This window comes from Suricata suricatta, chromosome 7 (assembly GCF_006229205.1).
Source record: "Suricata suricatta isolate VVHF042 chromosome 7, meerkat_22Aug2017_6uvM2_HiC, whole genome shotgun sequence".
Lineage (NCBI taxonomy): Eukaryota > Metazoa > Chordata > Mammalia > Carnivora > Herpestidae > Suricata > Suricata suricatta.
Window position 1 is genome coordinate 52,544,010 of NC_043706.1, and position 23,766 is coordinate 52,567,775.

The following is a 23,766-nucleotide window of genomic DNA, read 5'->3' on the forward strand; positions in this document are numbered from 1 at the left end:
CTTGTCTTTCATTTGTCTTAGCCCAAATTCTACTAATGGGCTGTTTTCTGGATGGATCAGAGACTCCTGGCTTTTATTCAAAGTGGCCAGAATATTTCTTGCTTTATGATACAAGGGATTGAGACTTGGACTTTGAATCAGTATGCCTAGGTTTTAGTCTGAGCTTTACTCTTTGTAATTCTGTGACTTTGGATCAATTAAACAGCTTTTAATCTTAATTTCCTTATCAAGTAAGAATAATACCTACCTCACAGGGTTGTTGTGAGGACAAAATGAGGTAACATACGTATTATGTAAACTCCTTGGAAACAACAAATCATAAAGTAGGACTATGCAACTGGGAAGTTTTGTTATTCATGGAGAGTGAACAAGAGAGAATCTTCAAAGGGGCTCAAAAGTGACTCTGCAGTGGGGACTTTGAGAAATATTTTTTTATTTTGTTTTCAGTGGAACTTTTCCCAAGTTCTCTGTACTATTATAAGCTCCCACTTGTTGACTTACATACATTGAATGGAATTTTTTTTTTTTAAAGACTGTTAATCACCAGTAGTCTCCCCACCTCTTCTTGTCCTAGCAGGAGACCAAGCAGTAGGCTAAGATGGCATCAATTGAACTGGGCTTGTTTTTACTCTCTTTTTTTAATAGAGTGCCAGATTATTGCCACTAGTTGGTATTGGGTTCTGGGATAGTAAAGCTTGTGGATTTGACTTCTGTGATCCCCTTGCTGACCTGTATAGTGGATTGCATCATTCATTGTTATTATGATAATTGAAAAAATTGAGTTCTACTTAACTCGTCATGCATCTCTGCACTTGAAAGTTAACATATTAAAAGCATTTTTTTTTCTTCCTTGGTTTTCTTGTTCATGTGGATAACCCAGAGAATGCCTGAGTCTAAGGTGCCATCCTCTGAGAATCATCGCCCAGAAATGTGCTCTAGCTGCAGTGTTCCTCTTCCCATTGGAGACAGCAGCTCCTCCTCTGGGAGTTGCACCAGCAGTCCACAAAGGATAGTTTCTCAACCTTCTTCTGTTGAGAACCCATTGGAGAACCAGAAAAATGACCAAAATAATTCAGATATTAAGATTTCTGAGACAGAGACACTTAAGCCATCACAAAATTATCAGACTCTGCCTTCATCTCCAGTTCTGGTCCCCCAAGAATCTTTGGCCTCTTCCGAGGTCAAGGAGGATTTACCTGTAGAGTCTTCTGCAGCTTCACAGCATGGACAGGACGCCATCCTTTATCTTCAGACACAGGTGGCTGAGATGTCCCGAGTGATACGTGATCTGCAGTCTAGGAGCTGTTTTAGATTTCATCATTCTAGGCCAAGTGAGAACTCTTCAGTTCCATGGGACATCTCCACCTCCAAGGATGAGAATTTATCTACAGTTGATGAAGAAGCTGACTGCAAGTCCCCCTCAGCTGATGACAAAGGACAGCCAACTGACCCCAGTCAGTCTAGTTTCACAGGTCTTTTGAAAAGAATGGAACAAAGAGGTGTTATAAAGAGAGTAACGTTACAGTCTGAAGCAGAATCGTGTGAAGGGAAACCTGATTATGTGACCTCTAAGAAACGTTTGGTTCCTCCATTGCATCCTCTTCTGAGAATTGCCACCACTGAGGTTTTTAAAGACCCTGCTGATTGCCATCCTTCTTCCTTCATGGGGCACAGGGTATATCCTGTGGCCAAGGATACCTCTCCTTTCCAACCAAATCCACCAGCCGAGGGCCCTATTGTAGAAGCATTAGAGCACAGCAAAAGAGGAAGCACAACATCTCCTCTAGATTCTACCTCAAAAGAAATGGAGGTCATGGGTTGTAGATTCTACCATGCTGCTTCCATTGCAGCCCGAGCTGCTAGCTACATGGCCTATATGACTCAGTATCAGCGTAAACTCTGGGAAGACATGGAGGATCTGGTTCACGACCCAGAGTTTGATCGTGGAAAAGCAAGATGTATAATATCGGATGGTATGGATGCTGGCCTTTGGCAGCTTTGTACTACTAGGGACATAATGGATTCTGTAGTCAGAGTTATGGCAATGGCGATAGACTACAGAAGACAAGCATGGCTTCGACTTACATCTCTCACTAAGAAAACCCAGGAGAAGATCTCGCACTTGCCCTTTGATGGTACTTCCCTCTTTGGACAAGATGTAAATGCTGTTGTTGCAGAAGAAAACAGTATAAAAGAAAATGATTATAGAGACCACAACAAATACTATAACCAACATCGATACTTTTATAGTCATGATCAGAAAGCACATTATCACAATAGAGGATATTCCAAAGGAGATTGGTATAAACCTCGAAACCACCCCTATAGACATAGAAAAAAGGGAGACTCTCCAGAACGTCATGGGTACAAGAATTAATAACCTGTTTGCATTCAGCAGTGTAGTCATCCAACTATTTTACTTATTCCTCCCCACTCAAACAGGATCTACAGGTAGGAGGTCACCTCAGAAACTAAATATATGTCTGGAATTATCACAGCTAACATTTAATTCTAGACTTTTGAAATAGAGACTCATCTCTTATTGACCAAGTAACAGTAGAGGCTTTCATCTAAGTAGGGTTGGACAAACGTTTACTCATTATTTCTGGCCCAAAATAAGTTTGGAGGAAGGTACTCAGGAATCTGAATCCTCTTGTGCTTAAAAAAATAGAAATGATCGGTTCCTCAGGAAAAATCTTATTGATAAACTGAGGACTAGCAGATTTGGGGTCTGGAAGTAACTTGCTACTAGATCTCTGTTCACTAATGCCAGAGGCAGATCCTTCATTTTTTATGTCATCAGTGCTTCCTTGTTCAGGCTTCAGCTTATCAGATCTTCACAAAATTACAAATCTTCGTTGTACTCTGTTTATGTCAGGACCATATGACTCCTCAAGAGTCCATACTATTCTTCAAGCTCTCTGAGACTTCAGAATCAACCATGCAACTCTATGTGAAGAACTGGAATACAAATCAAATTTTGCCAAATCCAGTTTGCTTCCAGTGGGATGGCTAGATGTTACAGGTCTGCTGTGGACACCAGCTGGAAAACGACTTTCCTACTTGTAACATCTCTAGAAATTTTCACAGTAACAATCTTTATGGAGACTGATGGCTACATGTCATTACCACTCAAAGCTACATGTGAGAGAATTCTTTGTTATCATCATGGCCTAAGTCTTTGACCTGTCAAGCTCTCAGATATAAACAAACTGTGAGACCCATCATGGTGTTCTCTCAGGATATTCTAGGCCTTTCACCAGGATGACCTTCTTAAACCTACCTTCTAAACAGCTTTTTTGAGCTTGATAATTTCATCACTCTAAACACAAAAAAGATATGTGCATTAGTGCTCTGGAAATGAAGGATGTTCTACCATCCAGGCATGCAAATCTGAACTCTTACAGGAGAATTCCATACATGCCTGACAATCTGGTCCTCTTACTGTAATAAAGAGGGATGCCATCAAACTAGATGATCTTGAGAATCCTTAAGTGTTAGAGTATAACTATGGATGTAGTAAAGAGAACATCGCCCACAGTTTTGTTTCTGGATATCTGTTTAAATGATAATATCCATTAATGATTTCTTAAAAGTCTGAAATCAAGACTTCGATGACATATTCTTGGTTTATTGGTTGCTTATTCTAGTCAGACTGTTAATCACAGAGAGGACTTATCTTTTTGCTCCAAGTTGGTTCCATTAATAGTTCTTCATGATTCTGGAACTGGCAGCAGATACCTCAATTGTATGTCCCACAGTATCTTTTTAATCTCAAGGCAGTGGCTGTACAGTATACCACCCTTAGATCCTCATTTTCACAGCATGACTTCAAAAATGGAAAAAAGTGTCAAATTTGAGGGGTCAGAATACATCACCTAGTAGTATTTGCTTGGCAGCCAAAAATTTTTTATCAACGGACTTAACACTTTGTAACTTCTTAGTTTGTAAAACTTCTGCGTTTTTTTCATCTGCTTGATCAGAATATTTTGGGTTTACTATTAGTGGAATATAACTTTTAGGGTTCATGTGGTTTCTATTTCTGGCCATAGTTCTTGCACAGTGGTGATTTACATTTTCCCTAGTTCCCCACTTTTTAATAGTTGGAGTTCATTCCCCTTCTATTGCAACTATATTCATACCCTTTTTATTACTTTTCTTCTTCTCTCTGGTGAAGATGCAACAGAGGTTGCAGATATAAACATCCCTACTTAGAAGAAGTTATTTTATTTTGTCAGATAATTTCAGAGTACTTTATTGGTCCTATTTGTAGATTAAGCTTAAACAAAACAACACACTTGATAGCGGAGATGATCTTGCAGATTTGGTCAAGTCATATCTAGAGTTAACATTTACCTACCTGAAAAGACACAAGGGCCTAAGAAATCTTAATGATTTTTATAGTTTGATACATGTCACATCAGTTCGGCAGTTCTGTGCCCTTGACCTGGCACTACATAGCTTTTTTGAAAGGACTAGTCACAGGTGAACTCCATGGAGAGAGAGACCTTGGAACTGTTCTGTATGGCTACCCGTAGTTCCCAGTTAGTGAAGGCTACTTTAAACTCCTCCCACTTGTCTATTTCTCCCCTTTCCTTCCCTGAATCAGATCATGGGGCTACAAATTTGATGATTTTTGAAGTCCTCTTATTTTGAAAATCCAAACCAAAAAAGATGATAGGTGAAGATGAAATTCTCTGAAACTGCTTTGGCACTTCGACTTAGCGTGTGCCTCCTTTTAAATTTTTGTTTTCAATTGTGGTTAGAAAGAAGACAAAATAAAATTTACCACCTTAACCATTTTTAAGTGTATAGTTCACTAGTGTTAGTTATATTTATGTTGTATAGCTCTTCAAGTATTTTATAAAACAGCATTGCTGCTCTCTTCCTTTTGTGTTATTTATGTTGCTAAGTTAACATTGCGTTAACACTTTCCAATTGATATGCTTAAGCATCTCCAGAGAATTTTCCTAAAAGTGAAAAGGTGTTGAGGAATCCCCAAATTGTTGATCGAATAGGTAACTTCTGAAAGGGATTTAGATTTGGCAGTTGATTGGGATTGTCAGAATGCAGTAAAATGGAAACAGCTTTTAGCTATAGATCATTCAGTTTCTTGACTGCAGAAGAAACAATAACCTTGTTTAAAATCTTCCTCTGGCATACTTGAATGTGATGGTGTTATAAAACTTAGAATGGGGACTAGTTCTAGGGAGACAACCCCAATAGTGTATGGAACTCACAGTTAGATGATAAGTTTTCATACTGTGCCTGCCATGTGCAGAGCCTGCCACAAAAATTCTCCATTAGGCGAACCTGTCTAAATGCTCTAGGTTTTCAGGAAGCTTTGGGATAATTGCAAATTTAATGATTTGGTATTCTCAAAAGGGATGCGACTAATGATCCTTTTTCTTCAAAATGTTTTTCTCAACATAAAATATATGTGAAGACAATATGATTTCTTGCAGTTATTGTGTACAGAGAAAAGGTTTCCATTGTTATATGAAGTGCCTTTTTAAATTTCAGCCTATTGTTTAAAACTTAACATTTTGATGTCTTGCATATGTTGCTGATGGTATTTATGTGAGTTCTGTACAGTTTTTTTAAATCTTAGTTTATTCATCATCTGTACAATTGCACTATCTAAATGTACTCTCCTTCTGAATGTTAATGTTTTCTTTATAGCACTGTTAACCCATTTCAGAAGGTTATAGAGTATGCCCCTTCCCCTTTATTTAAGTAACATTATAGTAGTTCATTTTGGTTATTAGTGATTGGCTCAGTTTCCTGGGCATTAAGGCAGCTTTGTTTTCTTTCTGCAGCTTCTAGGTTTTCTGATTGAGTCATTTGTCTCATATCTAACCTTGTTCAAAGCCATGGTAACACAGCTTATATTTGATAAGTGGAAGTGTTTACTTGGCAAGAAGAAACAAGGACATTAGGAAAAGCAGTAGATTTCCTGACACTTTATCCTTTGTTTTTAGATGGTGTGACAACTTCCTTATCAGTATAATTGCATTTAAACTTTTTTTTTTAAACTGTGTGGCAGCTTCTTTATAATTCCATTTATTTAGCCCTCAAAATGACATTTTGAGGGGAGCATAAAATCTTTCAGGATACCTGGATACTATTTAGTAATTACATTAGTACTATACTAATAATTTACTGAATGATACCTAAGTGACCTGATTGATAATGTTCTTAAGGGTCCAATATATCCAGTATAACCTCTCAGGTACTAAAAACAAGGAGGTTGAAATAGACACAATCCAGAATCCCTTCTAGCTATAAAATAGGATACAGAGTTAAGTGGCATGAATAAGTAGACTTAAATGCCACATTCACTATTCTTGAGGCTGTAACTTAGTGGGATTCTGATGAAGGTTAGAAATCATGGACTAAGTCTTTGTAGGAATAGTTTAAAGGTTGCAATAAGTAAAAACTTTTTTTTTTTAACATGAGGCATATTTCGCCCCAGATTTGCACTGTTTAGGTTCCTTGTGTTTGAAATTTGCCATTCTTAATGTTAGTGGTAGTCCAGTGATTGATTGTGATAACTGTACATCTTATGCATGCCATTCTGTTGGCCAGGTCCATTCTGTGTAGTTTTCATTTGTGGATACACAAACCAATCAGTTCTTCCACTTTTCACTTAAAATATATAAGTGGAAGTTATCATTTAACCGATAATGATCACTTTTGAATGCAAATCTTTTAGTTATTTTTCCAGAAATAACAAGTTTTGTAAGCCATTAAAAAATTATTTTATGAAATTTCCCTTCCTGGATGAATGTTGAAAATATTGTTTTATTCTTTTTTTCTTATTGACTAGCAGGATAATATTTTTGTACTACCTTTGTCTTTTTTTGTTGATTGACTTTATAGTAATGAAAACTTTTGTATAGTCGTGTTTGGTACCATTGAGTTATCTTATTACTGGAAGTTATATTTGCTTCCAGTGGAATATATCTGGAAGTGATCACAGTCCAACCATGTCCTTTTGATGTTATTGTATCAGTTATTTCGTTCTTTATTTGATCTTCTCCTTTATGTAGCACCTCTTTCTAAAAGGATGTCAGATCTCCCCCTAATCTCTTTGATGTAGATTATATTTTTTATTCTCCCAGTATTTACTAGCCAGTATTTTGATGTGGCTTTGTATTTGTATACTTAAATACAATGCCTTCAGCATTATTGTAAGAGATTTTCTAATTTTCTCTTTTAATGTCCTTTTTTAAAAAAAGTAGCCAGTCCAGTCTCTGGAACTATTATTTTCTGGCTATTAAACTTTCATCAGTTTCTAATGCCTTCTCATTTAATAGTAGTATTTTCTCATTTTGCATAGTTTTTACACTATTATTACGTATAGTTTACAGTTAATTGCATCTTCACATGAAAATGTTAAGCCCATACCATGGAGTTATAGAACAGCTCTGACACACAGTGTATCTTAAAGTTAACTACTTTTTCTCTAGGTCTTAAGGGCTTTACTTGTTTTATTGAGATAAATGTCTATTTCAAATGGTCTCTTGGATTTTCTGATGCCTTGTTGAGAATTCAACAAGAATTCTCAGGTCGTCTGTACTTTCTTTAAGGACTTTGGAGATCTCTCAAGTTGTATTGAGTTTTCTAATAATCCTAAGTATATTCTTTGGTAGAAGTGAAAGTAAATGCTTTATATCTAGTGATATTTTAAATTTCTCCTTTGATCTTAAATGCTTCAAGTGTTACTATTAGTTCTGTTAGTAGTCTTTTTATAAGACCTACTTTGCTATGCTATTTTTTTTCCCATGAGCTATCTATCATATGTTTTCTGTTTTCTTTCATTGTCCATAAGAGTAGCTCTATCACGTCATTCACTTTTAAGGGCTGCAGTAAGAAATCTTGTTAACTCCCACTTTATCTGTGATGGCTGTTTCACACTATTTAGTGTGCATTTAACACTAATATACTATAAGAATTATCATGTTTGTGGTCCCTTTTATCTATACCACTTATAGTTTGTAGGGCAACAATGATGTAGATGATTGGGGGGAAACATTTTCCAAGTCACTAAACAGTCTCCAGTTTTCAGTTACATTTTTGGGAACATATTTGATTACATTAAACATCCTTCTGTTAGGTGTGCAGTCCATTCCTTTCTGCCTTGGTTCAAGTATAGTCAGTTTTGTATTCGCCTCATTTAGACTCATAGCAAGAGTTGCAGGCACGTTGGTCTTTGTCTGATGGCTTATAACAATTCCTATTTACGTTTAGCAAAAATCTATTTTGAGATCTTGAAAGCACCTTGATAGCCTTGAGTCTATTGTCTTCTTACCTTGGAAGCAAGTAGAGGAGAAAATTTTCATTTTTAGAGCTTACATTTACTAGGCTATGTGCTAACAGTTACAAGGCATTCTTGAGGAAGAAATTCACCCTTATTTTGCAGAGGAAATGAAGCATCATTAAGCACCTTATTCAAGTGGTGGAACCTGGCTTTGAATATAGACTCTGCCTCCACAGTCTCAGTTCAGCATTAACACTAATGCTTCCTCTATATATTTTTCAAGGCTCTGCTAAAGTGTTAACTTTTCTGATGAGCTAATTTGACATTTACTAATCTTTTTCTTCCCTAAACTTTGTATTTATGGTTGTACTCTCATCCCTTAGTATTTGATGTCTTAATATTAACTAATTCCTGGTCATTTCATCTGTCAGACGAGAAACCCTAATGTCTTAGTTTTCCCATTGAGATTTTACTATGTGGGACTAAGATTGTTTTTGATGTGTGGTCATTGACTTGTTTCATATATTCCATTCATTTTTGGCAGTGATCATTTTAGTCATGGTTCTTTTTGCTTGTTTTTTTTCCGCATACCTTTTTTGTTGGATCTGTTTTGTTTCAGATACACACTTAAAATTTATTTTTGTTGTTGTTGTTGTTGTTGTTGTTGGCATCTTTAGAATATTGGCTAGGAGGGAAGGTGGGATGTTGCAAAGGACATGGTATTTAAATTCAAAGACCTTGATCTGAGTATTATTAAGTCATTTATTTTCTGAGCCTTAGTTTTCCTACTCTCAAATGAGGTAATGCACGGAAGTACTTTGAAAACTTAAAAATCCAGTATAGATTTCTTTTATAGTTGTGCTGTTTCTACACACGTTTGTAGATATAACTGTGGGATGGTATTGGGTATAAGTACAGATACATTTTAAGATGTATATTTAAGAGCATGTAGTAGTTCATGTTATCAGATCATGTTCCCCTTGTTTACAGTTTTTTAAGGCTCAACCATTAAGCTATATTGCAAGCCCATCAATGGACTAAGTCATTGAAAGGCATATTTAAAGTAAAATAGTCTCTTTTTTTCAAGTGCAAACTAAGAAATGCTCATGATAATAAGAAATAAAAGAATGTAGAATGAAGAGCTAGGATATGTAGGTACGTGTATACAGTTTTTGATGGATGCTGTTTTGTCACTTTGTGTCTATGTTGGCAACAATCTTTTATCATCATTATCGATATTTATGTGCAGGCAGACACTGAGGAAGGTCTGGGGGTACTGGGAGTTCGTAAGAGTTGGTATATTCTCTTAAGGAAATACCAACACAAGGTAATTGTCCTGTTTAGAGGAATGCCTGTGATGAGGTTGGAACAAAAGAGGGGGCCCATCTAGAGGGATCAAGGAAGCTTTTCTTACTTAGCAAATACTTGAGCTGCAGTTTGGAACATGATTAGAGAAGAGACAGTTGGACTAATGGAGAATCAGGAGCCAGGCATTGAGATGAAACCGCGAATACAAAGGCATGTGGAACATCCTGTCTGGTTTCAGAATTGTAAGGAACAGCATTTATGGAGCACAATTGAGATGAGGCTGAAGAGAGAGGATAAATTATCCATGAAAATGTACTGGCTCCTACCTATTCAAAGTGTACCAAGTTTGTATCGCCATTACTTGTAAGGTTATAGAAGTAGTCTGTCTGTTCTAGAGTTCACTTTGTACCATAGTCACCTGTGGACATCTAGAACAATTCTTTTTCTTCCCTGAACTGAGCCAAAGGAGGATTATTGGTCAGTGCACCCCCAGCCCTAGGGATAGACAGCTCAAGCAGTGAAAAAGAATTGAGGCACTAGTAGAGAACACCTTTGAAGATGAGCAGGATGATGACACTGACGTGGAATGTTACATTATGGGTATACAGTTGCATACTTCAGGACCTCCTGTTGATTGGCATTGTGTCCTTAGCGTAGCTAACTGTGGCTAATCTTCCTGTACTTTGACTTATAGATAATTTGAGGGTGGATTTGGGGAAAAAGAAGATATTTCTAAAAATGTTGCTTCATTGGAGTTTGGAGGTGTTGTACTGAAGAAAGACCTGTGAACCTTGTGCCAGTGTTCCCTCCAGCAGCACCCAAAACACATTTTGTCAACTTCCTGTTGTTTTTTTCTTTCATTTGAGTTTCTTTTCTTGCTTTTGTTGCCACTTTGTCACTTTTTCTCTTTTCATAATTCATCCTTTTTCTTTCTGTGCCAGAGGTATAGCAGTGGCACTCAGGGTTAAAGCTATAACTCCCCCTTTCTAGCTTCAGAGGTATTTTAAAATTTCGCAAGTTCCAAAGTTGTTTTTGTTTGCGGTCATATGCTGAAGGAGAATCAAAGTCATTCTTCCCAGGAGGGGTTTTTATAAGTATAGATATTGGCAGTTTACCCAAAAGACAGTACAGGAGGAAGAATCTTAACACGTTTGGTGGTACTAGCCTTCTTAAATGAATAAAGTACTTTACAGTATGGGGTATATCTATGTATGTTTTTAAGTTTGCTCATATAAATCAGATGTTCTGTGTACTTTGTAAACAATAACCAGTTGGGGGTGGGAAGATGATTGCTTTGTACAAAAGGGTTGTTTCCTGGTTCCAAAGCTTTGCTGCTGGAGATGGTAAATAAATATTGTACTGCTTTGCTGTGCTTATTCCTTCTGCTCTCTCTGTATTTGAATATAAAATTCTTGAGAAAAATTGTTGCTTTTCAAAATGTCATTTTGGGGTATGGTTTGAGCCATAAGTGGGGCATAAGGGGCTTCTGGTAAACCACTTCTGGGAATGCAAACTTCAGACCGAACTATGGACCACAGCTTTAGGATGGGCAGTAATAAGCAGGCTTTGAAATTTGAGTTTGTGTGAAATAAGTTGTTTCAGCAATTCTTTTAAAATTAATTATACTAGTCAAATGGATAGGTAATATGATTTGCAAAGTTAATTACACTTTTGCATTTGATTGCTCCTTTGAGCTTTTTTTAAACTTCGGATCCCTTATAGAAGATAAGGATAATGGCCAGAATAATCATTCTCCAGTTAATGCCTCTCTGACTAGTTTGTGCCAGGTAGTATTCAGGAAGGATACTATAACAACAAATAAACCTTTTCCTTGGATTGTTCTCTATATTCCCTCTCCCTAATCTTCCCCCCTACCTCCAACGAAGCTCATCTTTCCTTATTACTGGCTTTTCTGTAGCCAAAAGAGTGCCTTTGGTGAGTCAGATACGGAACAGGGTTGTTGTGATCACCTCTCTGGATGACTTTACAGTGCTTGCTCTTGGCTTACATCACCCTGTAAGGAGTGAGAATTAGTCCATTTCATAGAGAGCTCCGTTGGCTGTATTCATATTTCCATTAAAAAATTTTGTGTAATGCCAAATTTGATAGTTAACAACTAAAGTGCTTTTTAGATAGAAATTGGTGGTTACTCATCATAAAAAAGCCTCAAATGCTATAAGGCCACAAACTATTAAAAAATGGTAATTTCTTCTGTGAAACCCTGCCTTATTCAGTATTGTTTCTAGAAATTGCTTTTAAAAAGCAGAGTTACTCTTTTAGTCCTGTATTTCCTTTGACTTGGCAAATATTTCTAGAAAACCGACTTAGCTAGTTATGGCAGTAAGAAGCTCAACTTTTGGGTGAGTAGATGAGTGAAGAGTAAAATGGAAAATTTTTCTGTATTTAGTATTTGAAAAAGTTTATTCATGAGACCTTAGGAAAGTTTTATTAAACAGGTTATAGCCCATTTTCTCAACATTCAGTACCGAGTCCAGTTCTTAACTACCAAAGGGGAGTTGGCAAGTTTATGGCACTTGGCTTCTTAAACCATAATACGCTGAAGGACTGAGAGAGAATAGACCAAGAAATAGGCTTTTGTAGATGAATTTTAAAAGAAAACCCACCTGTGAAATTCAAGTTCTAGTTAAAATTACTTTTGGGACATTATTAGCTTTCTTGTGAGTAAATACATATATTGAGAAAGGACCTTGGTCATTGGAAAAGTTAAGAGTGTTGCTCTCTATGTTTATACTCCAAAAAGGAAAAGAGGAAGGTCAGGTCTAGGTTGAATAAGCTAATATTTTTAAGTTTCCATTTTTAATTTGGCTAAACATACTTTTAATTATTTAAGTACACTTAAAAATACAAATGAGTATGTGTACTTCATTTTTTAAAGCATATATGTATGTAAGGGAAAATATAAAATCTTAAGTACATTTTACCTAAATGCTTTTTGCTTTAAAATAGTAATGGTGTTTGACATGAAAACTGTGTAAAATATACTTTCCTGTTAGTCCTTAAGTCTGTTGAATAGGACTTGCCTTAGTTATGATTAATATCTTTTTCTGTTAGGTTTGGAAAATAATGTAATCTTGTCATTGGTTTTCTAGAGGGAAAAATCTGGAGGAAAAAATGTTAAATACAATTTACTAACAGATTATGTTGCTCTAGACACAGAATTTCCATCTACCCTTATGAAGTATAAATGTTAAACTTATATTTTTGTAAGGGATTAATTTAAACCAAATCCATCTTTACCAAACAAAAGAGAGAGCCTCAATTCTTTTTGTCTTTATACTATCTTGTTCACTAAAAACTGAAATTTCATGGGGTCACTGGGTGGCTCAGTCAGTTAAGCATCCTACTCTTGGTCAAGTTCAAGTCTTGATTTCAGGGTCGTGAGTTTAAACCGCAATGTTGGGCTCTGCGCTGGGTGTGAATCCTACTTAAAAAAAAATTGAAATTTCATTAATAGGTTTATTACATGTGCTTACTGTAGAAATATTAGGAAATAGAGATAAGAAAAGAAAAACTCTCCAGACAAAAAGAAACACCTACTGTTAACATTTTTGATTTATAGCTTTCTAGATTTTACTTAACATTTTATTTAACAAAAGACAAAATTATTTTCACTTAAATATAAGTGAGAGAAAAAAGATATTGAAATATATAAGATGATAACTTCATCGATTAGTGGTATTTTGTGCCATTTTGCCATTAATTTACCTATTTAATGATATTGTATGATTTTACAGTTCACATAGATCAGTTTAACATTAATGTTAGAAATTTAATAGTTTCTAGGACGTCTTTGTTAGCTCATTAAACTTGATTAGTAAGTGAAAGTATTAATTACTTTGAAAATTTTGTCTAAATCGTGGAATTCACACTGAATGTCACTCCTCATGACCTTTTATGATCAGGATTGTGAGTTCATAATCAAAACTGATTTTAAGTTCAACTGAATTGATTTTGAGGTGGTTATTGGTCTGTAGCAAAAAGAAAAGTGCAGCTAGTTTTTCACAAGGCTAAATTTGTTTAATATGAGACTATTAAGGGAAATTTTAAAGTATCAGCTTGAGGTTGTGTCTTTACTCTTAAGAAATGGTGACCACTGGTATTAGTTCCTTTAAAATGCCTGGTTGGCCAGCTGGTTAAGTGTCCAACTCTTGATCTCATCTTAGGTCTTGATCTCAGGGTGGGGAGTTTGAGCCCTGCATTTGGCTCCGTGCTGGACATAAGCCTACTAAAAAAAAAAAAAAAAAAGATGCCTTTACTTGACAAAATAAGGGACTCCTATTCCAGGCTTTCCTTTTCCCTCTGCCCTCAGGTATGTTGACCATTGAATCCCATTATTACAGATTAGATCTCATAAGAGAGCCTTCTTCCTTTACTGCCCAGGTTATTACCTTCTAGCTTGGAATTTTTGCTCTAACTCAACCACACTACATTAAAACAAGCATTTTTGGGCGCCTGGGTGGTTCAGTTGGTTAAGCGCCTGCCTTCATGATCATGTGGTTTGTGAGTTCCAACCCCATGTCAGGCTCTGTGCTGATAGCTCAGAGCCTGGAGCTGGAGCCTCCTTCAGATTCTGTGTCTCCCCTTCTCTCTGCCCCTCCCATGGTCATGTTCTTGTCTCTCTCTGTCTCTCAATAATAAATTAAAATACTTAAAAAATTAAAAAAAAAAACCATTCTGTCCTCAAGAGCAGAAGAAGTCTTACTTTGACCTGTGCAGGCATTCTTGAAGATTTTGCAGGTTGGGTTCTAGACCACCACAATCACACAAATGTTAAGTGCAGTAGTAGTATGTCTAAAAATATATTCGTATACATATACATACCTTAATTTAAAAATACTGTATTGCTAACAAATGCTAACCATCATCTTAGCTTTCAGTGAGTTTTAACCTTTTTGCTGGTTTTGCCTTCATGATGATGACTTCTGACTGACCAGGTAGAGTGACGGTTCCTGAAGGTTAGGGTGACTGTGGCAATTTCTTAATATAAAATTACAATGAGGTTTGTTGCTTCAATTAACTCTCCATTTCAAGAACAATCTCTCTAGGATGGTAATATTCTAAATCCTTTGGTGTCATTTCAGCAGTCTTCACAGCATCCTCACAAGAGTAGATTCTATTTTCAAAAAATCTCTTTGCACATCGATAAGCAACTCCTCATCTATTGAAGCTTTATCATGAAATTGCAGCAATTGAGTCAAATCTTCAGGATCCACTTCTATCTAATTCCATTTCTCTTGTATTTCCACCACATCTGCACTTAACTTTCTTCACCAAAGTCTTGGACCTCATGAAGTCCTCCAAGAGGGTTGGAATCCATTTATTTCTTCCAAATCCTATTAATATTACTATTTTGACCTCTTCCCATGAACCACAAATGTTCTTAATGGCTGCTACAATGGTAAATCTTTCCAGAAGGTTTTCAATTTTTTGCCCAGACCTATCAGAGGAATCACTATGTATGGCAGCTATAACCTTACAGAATCTATTTCTTAAATCGTAAGACTTGAGGGTTGAAGCTTTTCCTCAATCCATGGGCTGTAGAATGTGTATTGTATTAGCAGGCATGAAAACAACATGAAATCTCAATGTTTATCTCCAACAGAGCTCTTGGATGACCAGGTGCATTGTCATGAACAGTAATATTTTAAAGGAATTCTTTTTCAGCAGGTCTCAACAGTGTGCTTAAAATACTCAGTAAACCATGAGGTAAACAGATCTGCTATCATCCTGGCCTTTTTCCATTTATAGAGCAAAGTAAAGTAAATTTAGCTTAATTCTTAAGGGTCCTAGGATTTTCAGAATGGTCAGTGAGCCTTGATTCCAACTTAAAAGTCACCAACTGCGTTAGCCCCTAACAAGAGAGTCAGCCTGTCCTTGGAAGTTTTGAAACCATGCATTGACTTCTTTCTCTCTAGCTATGAAAGTGCTAGATATTATCTCCTTCCAGTAGGAGGCTGTTTTCATCCACACTGAAAATCTGTGGCTTACTGTAGCCACCTTCATTAATTATGTCAGCTAGTTCTGGGTAAACTACAGCTTCTGCATCAGCACCTGCTGCTTCACCTTGCACTTCACTATTCACTGAAACAGCTTTTCTTAAGCCTGTGAATCAACTTGTGCTAGCTTCAAACTTTTCTTTTTCCTCACTCGACCCTACACAGAACTGAAGAGAGTTAGGGCTTTGCTCTGCATTGGGCTTTGGGTTAAAGGAATGTTGCAGTTGCTTTGATCTGTCCAAACCACTAAAACCGTCTTCGTATCAGCAGTAAGGCTGTTTTGTTTTCCTGTCATTAGTGTGTTCACTAGAGTAGTACTTCTAGTTTCAAGAACTTTTCCTTTGCATTCACAACTTGCCTTTTTGGTGCAAGAGGCCAGAGTTTCAGTCTATCATGGTTTTCAGTATGCTTAACCTCACTAGCTTCATCATTTCTAGCTATTAAAGTGACAAATGTGCAACTCCTCCTTTCATTTGGACTCTTGGTGGCCGTTGTCAGGTTATTAATGGCTTAATTTCAATATTTATGCCTGAAGGAAGGGAAAGAGACAAGGGAATGGCCAGTGGGGCAGACAGTGTTTATGCAGTCTTTATATGCAGTTCATGGTACCCAAAACAATTACAGTAGTAACATCAAAGATCACAGATCAGGATAACAACTACAAGAGGGAAAACCTTTGAAATGTTGCAAGAATTACCAAAATGTGACACAGGCAGGAAGTGAGCAAAGGCTGTTGGGAAGATCACGCTGATAGACTTGTTGGATGCAGGGTTGCCACAAACCTTTGTAGTATCTACAAAGCACAATAAAATGAGGTATGCCTGTATATGCTTAACTTTCATGGATATGTGTACTCCGATTTAACCAGTATTTTTAATCTGACTGCCATTTCTAGGACACAACTTAAATTTGCTTTGTGTAACCCAAGTCTTAGATAAAACATAAAGAATGTATATACCAGAGAATATAAAGAGTTCTTTCTTAGTGTCCAGAGTGAGCACAGACAGGATCACAGAGGCCATATTAGCCTGGCTTCTGAGTTTCTGGAACAGCTTTTCTTCCTGTACAGTGTGACCCTCATTTTGAGACCTTCCGACTCCTGATCACTCACAGATTTTTGTCTGTGTGTCAGACTGCCATTTTAACCGTACCTCTGGTTCCCAAAACTTTTTTCCATAGTCCCTGAACTAGAATTTGCTTCTTAACATTTTCTAACTTGACAACTTTCTTCTTAATTCTATGAAAACACCGCACAACTTCCCCAATGGGAGAGGAGAGGGTATGGAAGAAAAACGGATGCAGAGAATGATCTAAAATAGGAGCAGAGAGAGACTCTCCCCTCCCCAGTGTATCTCTTGAGACTTTAATATTCTTTTCCTTAAAAAATAACTGAGTGGATAGCATTTTTTGTAGATTACTTGCTATAACTGTGGACTCAATTTTAGTATTTAATAGTTTCTAATATGGAATTTAGTCCAGAGTGAGCACAGCAAGTGCTTCAAGAAGGATGCCTCTGAAGATCCTATAGCTGCTAACGTGGTGTTTTGTTTGTTTGTTTGTTTGTTTGGCTTAAAATAACAAATTTATTCTCTTACAGTTCTGGAGACTGAAAGTCCAAGTATGGCCAGACCATACACCTTCTGGCCACTCTAAGGAAGAGTCCTCAACTCTCTCCTCACTTCCAGCAGTTGCTGGCAGTCCCTGGCTTGCAGCTTTGTCACTCGCGTTTCTGCCTCTGTCTCCCACGGCATTCTCCCTGCGGTGACTCAGTTTCTTCATATGGCATTGGCCTCTCTGTGTCTTTATTCTTAACCAATTAACCTTTGACAGCCAATTCCGTTTCTAGCTTGAGAATTTACGTATCTGAAAGTCTGACCTTAGAAAAACTGTAAGGACCTAAATGCTTATTAATACTACAGGCTTTGGGGAAGATAGGCAAATCTAACCTAAGAAAAACAGTCTTAGGATTTTGTGACTTCACATTAAATTACAATTCAGCATTTTGGCACTAATGGAATGGTGGACGCTCCCACACCTAAGAATATAGTGGCCCCTTTTTCATCATAATTTACAGAAGCATTTAATACACTTTCATCTAGCCTGAAATATGTTTACTTTCTGTCCGTGTTCCTGAAAAATAACACTATAGCTTTGGTTCTGCTTTTGAATCAGTAACAAGGTGGCCTGCAGTAAGTTTTTTTTTCCCCCTTGCTTTTTTTCTGGTAAGTTAAAATATATTTCTGAACATACTGATTCTTTGAATTGCATGTAATACTTCTGGGCAAAATAAGGCCTCTGTGACCTAATTGGCAAAATCCCTAATATGTATTTTAATATCAGTCATCTCTGTCTTTCCGGTGCATGTGTCTTCTCCCAGAACCGTAGAAGTATGTAATTTAGTAAGATCTGGAGGCTGTCCTCATCTTGAAGCCCTAAAAATGGAAATTCAAAGGATTTGGCTTTCTGGAGTGTGTGATCATAAGTAACACATTACTCATGCCTGGCTTAAACCAGCAACCGTGATCCCAAAACCTAAGTTGTGATGGAAAAATATCATATGAGTATCATCCTCTGCCTCATGTAATTAATTACTCTCATTTTAAATGGCAGAGGTTTCAATGTTGAAGTTCATTCTTTCTCTGGCTGCTATTAATTCCTTTTTATCTACTCCTAGCAGATCGTCTTTCATAACTGCTTATGTGCTTTCAATATAGCAGAGGTGGTTTTTTTGAGGTTTGGGGTTTGTTTGTTTTTTTATTTTTAAGAAAAAAAAAAAGAAACTTTCCCCTTCAAGGAAAAGGAGAAGAAAACCAAATCCAAATGTCTTTTGTTTTCAGTATCAGAACTGTTAGGTCTTTTGAGCCCTTCAAAGTCATGAAAGATAATAAACAGATCAGAGTTAGTTGGGAATCACAGAAGTAATCATTTTAATTGCTATAGCTGGCTAGTTTGTTGAAAGTTTAACATAGGCTACTGATAGCTAAATATGGGAAAAGTAATCTTAGCAAACAGTAATACCAACAGTCTTTATTTATTTGATCACCAAAGGATAATGTTCTAGGATTAGAGAGTAATTTTAGAATAAAGTTGAGGATGCCTAAACAAATGTTTAAATGGTGACTAAAGGACTAAATTTCTCTTCCTACCCTATGAGTATAATTCCAAGGGACTAAAGTTCTTACCTATATTTTGTGACTAATGGATCACTAAAAATTTTTCCCATTGGATATATAATCTCTGTTTCAGACTTGAATTTTCAGCTAGTTTTCTGTCCAGAGTATATTTAGAATATTATAAAAGTTTATTTATTATTTCAAGATAGCACACAAGCAGGGGAGGGGCAGAGAGAGAGAAAGAGAATCTCAAGCAGGCTCCAGACTGTTAGTGTGAAGCCAGATCAGGGCTTCAACTCACAAACCATGACCTGAGCTAAAATCAAGAGCCAGACGCTTAACCTAACTGAGCCACCCAGGCACCCCGAGAGTATATTTTTAATTTATAATGTAAAGCAGAGAGTCATTAATTTTGCTTTAAAGGGAACTTTAAGAAAAATAAATATTATGTAAAATCTTTCTGAATAGTTATAACTTCAGAAGTATTTCAGAATGGTTATTTTGTGATGGCCTCAGAAAAAGTAAAATGAGAGTGACCCATCAATTCAAGGGTAGCTCTTCTGTGTTAGAATTACCTTAATTCAAAACATGGCCTTCTTTCTGTCCCCAGAATTGTGATCCAACAGCATATTTTTACAGGTAAACCCTAAGTTATACCTTGTCTACCTTGTGTTAATATGACCTTGTTTTACTTAACCTTCCAAGTACAACTTTTACTAGCATTTAAAACCTAAAAAAATGTATCTGTGTTAGGAAAACTAAAATACTCTAGGCTCATGGTTGAATATCATTAACTTCCTTAAAATAAAAAATTCTTTTAGAATCTACTCTAGATTTTTTTTTCTTAAGGTAGTATCCACATTTTAAATAAAGAGGTATTATTTTTGTCTTCCCAAGAGTAAATTTTTGTTTTTAAGACAGATCAGTATGTCTTTACTAAGGGATCAGGAGCTCAGACAAACAGATTTTTGTGACTCTATTTCTAATAAGCTGTACTGTTCTATGCCTTGTAGAAGAAGATTTGGGTGCAACTAGGAGAATGTCCTCTATTACCTGGTACAAGGGTGTATATACGCTGGCCAGCTGGTCACATGTCAGCTGGAGCTGCTTGCACCCGAAGTGATTCTGTGAGCATTCCTTGTTGCAGAGATGCAGCATCATACTGAAAATACCATTTTCACCTTTTTACATACTTCAGTGTAACTTTTGTGTACTTGGAAAGTCACACTTGATGTTTGACATGGTTGATAATACACCTCTATCCCACTGTAGATAAAATTAAGGTTGTACATACATAACTAATTTGCCTACAGAGTGATACAAAGTAATCCAGTCTTCCTAGTAAAAACTTTTAATAGACTTTATTTTGGGGGGAAATTTTAGGTTTACAGTAAAACTGGAAGGAAGATAAAGAGATTTCCTCCTGTCGCTACACATGTATAGCTTCCCTCATTATCAGCATCCTCCAGCATAATGATCCATTTGTTATAATGAGTGGACCTAGAGTAACACATCATTATCACTAAGTTCATAGTTTACATTAGAGCTCGCTATTAATGTATATTCTGTGAGTTTGTAAAACTCGCCCACCTGTAAAAAACTGTATCACACACCTGTGATAACAGGTGTCCCCCTTTACAGTATCACAGAATAACTTTACTGCCCTTCAAATCTATACTCTGCCAGCGCATCCGTCCCTCTCTTCAACCTTGGACAATCACTGATCTTTTTTTACTATCACCATAGTCTTGCCTTTTTCGGGATGTCATATAGCTGGAATCATACAGTATGTATAGCCTTTTCAGATCATCTTTCATTTAGTAATATGTATTTAAGTCTCCTATCCTTTCATAAATTGATGGCTTTTTTTTTTTTTTTGATGACTCATTTCCTTTTAGCACTGAGATTCTATCATCTGGATGTACCACAGTTTATCCATTCACCTACTAAAAAATGTCTTGGTGCTTCCAGGTTTTGGAATATGAATAAAGCAGCTATAAATATCTAATCACACAGGTTACTTCACCCCTAACTACTATATATTTGCTTGTTGGTTTTTTACCTTTTTTAATTAATTAATTTATCTTAGAGCGCACGAGCAGGGAGGGAGCAGAGAGTATCCCAAGTAGGCTCCTCCCCCGAAGCACAGAACCTAACACAGGGCTCAAACTCCTGAAACAGATCATGACCTGAGCTGAAATCAAAAGTCAGACACTTAACCTACTGAGCCACTCAGGCACCCTGCGTGTTTTTTTTTTTTAAGAAATATGTCATCTGTGAGCAAAGAGATTTTATTTCTTGATTTGTGGTTTTGTGTCTCATGCTGATTGGGGGAAATTATCAGTCATTATTGCTTAAAGTGTTTTTTCTTGTGGTATTTTCATTTTGTATATGTAACATCTTTTATAACAATTTTTGGATATTCCATTTTGGTTTTTTTCAATCTTTGTTTTTTCAGTTTTGGAACTTTCTATTGCCATATTCTCAAGCCAGAAATTCTTTCCTTGCCATTGTGCAGTCTGCTAATGGGACTATCAGAGGCACTCTTCATTTCTCTTACAGTGTATTTGATCTCTAGCATTTCTTTTTGATTCTTTCTTAGGATTTCTCTCTCTCTTACTTATATTACACATCTGTTCTTTCATACCGTTAATCTTAGTTGTTTTGAATTCCTAATCTGATCATTCTAACATCCTTGCCATGTCTGCCTTTCTGTGCTTGCTCTGGCTCTTCAAACTGTGTTTTTTGCCTTTTAGTGTTCCTTATAATTTTCGGTGGAAAGGTAGATACAATGTATTAGGTAAAAGGAACTGTGGTAAATGGGCCTTTATAATGTAATAGTAAAGTGTGGGGCATGGTGGCGCTTCCCTCCATGTGGAAAGCTAAATGGAGCTAGCATTGGGCTTTTCCATTTTCCCAGATGGGTTAGGCTCTGATAAAACTTCTATAGGTTACCATTCTGGTAAAATAGTTGTTGTTGAGGGCAGACCTTGTCAAGAACAGAATGTTCTGGCATATTTCAAAATGTTTACTTTTCCTCTTCCCTTGCTGGAAGCATGAGGGGATTTTCCTCCAGTATATACTATGAGAACCTGGTAGAACTCCAGGAGGTAAACTCAAAATAAGTGTGAGGGCTCTCCATGGCTGGGTCATCCTGTGGTTGTTAACTCTTAGACTTATCCCATTGAGCCTCCAGCAATCCATCAATGACAGTTCAGGTTTTTTACATATATTGCTTCATGCTGAGGTTTCCACTCATGGGTTTCTGCCCCATTAACTTGGGATTCTCTGTATTTGCCCTCTGTCTTTTTTGGAGCACCAATTTATACTGTGACCTCACTTCTCCAGTGGATCTAAGAAGAGTTGTTCACTTTTTGTTTTTTTCAGCTTTTTACTTGGTCAGGACGGCGTGGTAGCTTATAAGCTCCTTACATGTTGGACTGGAAACTGGAAGTTACATCTATTTTTTTAATCAATAATTTCTCTTAAATATTGTTCTGGCATTGCTAAAAAACCAGAATCAAGGTTGTTTGTATTGTAGACCTTTTAGAGGTAGACTAATGGCTTAATGACATTACCTTATAAAAAAAATTTTTTTTAATGTCTTTTATTTATTTTTGAGAGACAGAGAGTATGAGCAGTGAGGGTCAGAGAGAGAGGGAGACACAGAATCTGAAATAGGCTCCAGGCTCTAAGCTAGCTGTCAGCCTAGAGCCCAATGCAGGGCTTGAACCCACGAACCATGAGATCATGACCTGAGCCGAAGCTGGATGCTTAACCAACTGAGCCACCCAGGTGCCCCTGACATTACCTGATAGATCAGAGCAACACCAAACCCTTCAATATCCAGATGATTATAAAGTAAATAAAGACGATAAATTGTCCTTGCACCTAGTTTAACTTTTAGAAAGCCAAAAATGTTGGTGGATAAGTGGCTGACCTATAAAATACTACATAAAATATGAAATACACAAGACACATTCTTAGAAATTTACTAAAGATAAAAGTAAATTGTTCTGGAGTGCCTGGCTGATTCACTCAGAAGAATTTGTGACTCCTGTTCTTGGAGAAGTGAAATTGAGCACAATGTTGGGTGTAAAGATTACTTAAATAGATAAGTAAACTACCAAAAAAAGGTAAATGGTTCTTTAGTACAGTAATTCTTTGGTAAATGAATTCATTATCCCAAGGCTTGTTTTGTTAAGAAGAATGAAAATTGTTTTTTTCTATTATAGGATAATGTTAAGCATAAAGACTATATTGACCATCAGAAGGATAAAGTTGCTTTAACTTTGGCTCGTCTAGCCCGCCATGTTGAAGTGGAGAAACAGCAGAAAGAAGAGAAGAATAGAGCATTCAGGGTATGTGGCTATTTTAATGGGTGTTTTACCAAATTATAGAATTGTTTATATTACAATTGTAAAGAGAAACTTGTCATCAAAAAAAGTAAATTTGAATCCAAGTTCAGTATGGACTCTAGCTCATTAATTTAGTAGTAATTCATGGTAATTTTTTATATCTCTGTCTTTATTAGATTCTGATCATATATGTATACGAGAGAAAAAATTGAGTGGGCTTTATTTTTGGGAGTTAAAAATCATGGGATTTCTTATAGCAAATAAGCAATTAAGGATTTCTGATTACTATATCACAAGGGTGAAAAGAATTTATTGGTGCTTTTGTAGACATAAGCTATTAAAAGAAAGGTTATTTTCTAGTAACTAGAATCAGACCACTTTCTCAAACTTGAGCCTGTCCCTTTAAATTAAATCTTACTAAAAGGAAGGAATTTTGAATCAGGTTTGTTGAAGAGCTGCTATGTGGAAAATGAAGCCTAATTTAGAATCTCTAATGATGTAAATCTTTCTCTTCACTCGTTTTAGAAGGTCCTGGATGGATTATTTAAAGAATCCCTCAGTACTGGGACACCTGACTGGCTCCTTCGATGGAGCATATGACTCCCGATGTGAGCGTCATAAGTTTGAGCCCCATGTTGGGGTAGAATTTACTTTAAAAAAATTTTTTTTAATAAAAATAGAATCCCTCAGGGCTGACAAATGTCTTT

General features: G+C 36.5%; 1 protein-coding gene across 7 annotated transcripts in view; it reads left to right on the forward strand.

The window, feature by feature from the left end:
- ZNF451 (zinc finger protein 451) overlaps positions 1-23,766 on the forward strand; it is an 84,851-nt gene that overhangs the window by 11,723 nt on the left and 49,362 nt on the right. For 5 of the 7 annotated variants that reach the window (XM_029945363.1, XM_029945365.1, XM_029945366.1 and 2 more), the window contains one exon: positions 22,937-23,062. In XM_029945363.1, coding sequence (XP_029801223.1) covers positions 22,937-23,062 — 126 coding nt within the window. Of the gene's footprint in view, positions 1-880; positions 10,948-22,936; positions 23,063-23,766 lie in introns of those variants that run through there. The other 2 variants (XM_029945369.1, XM_029945370.1) reach the window with 2 other exon arrangements.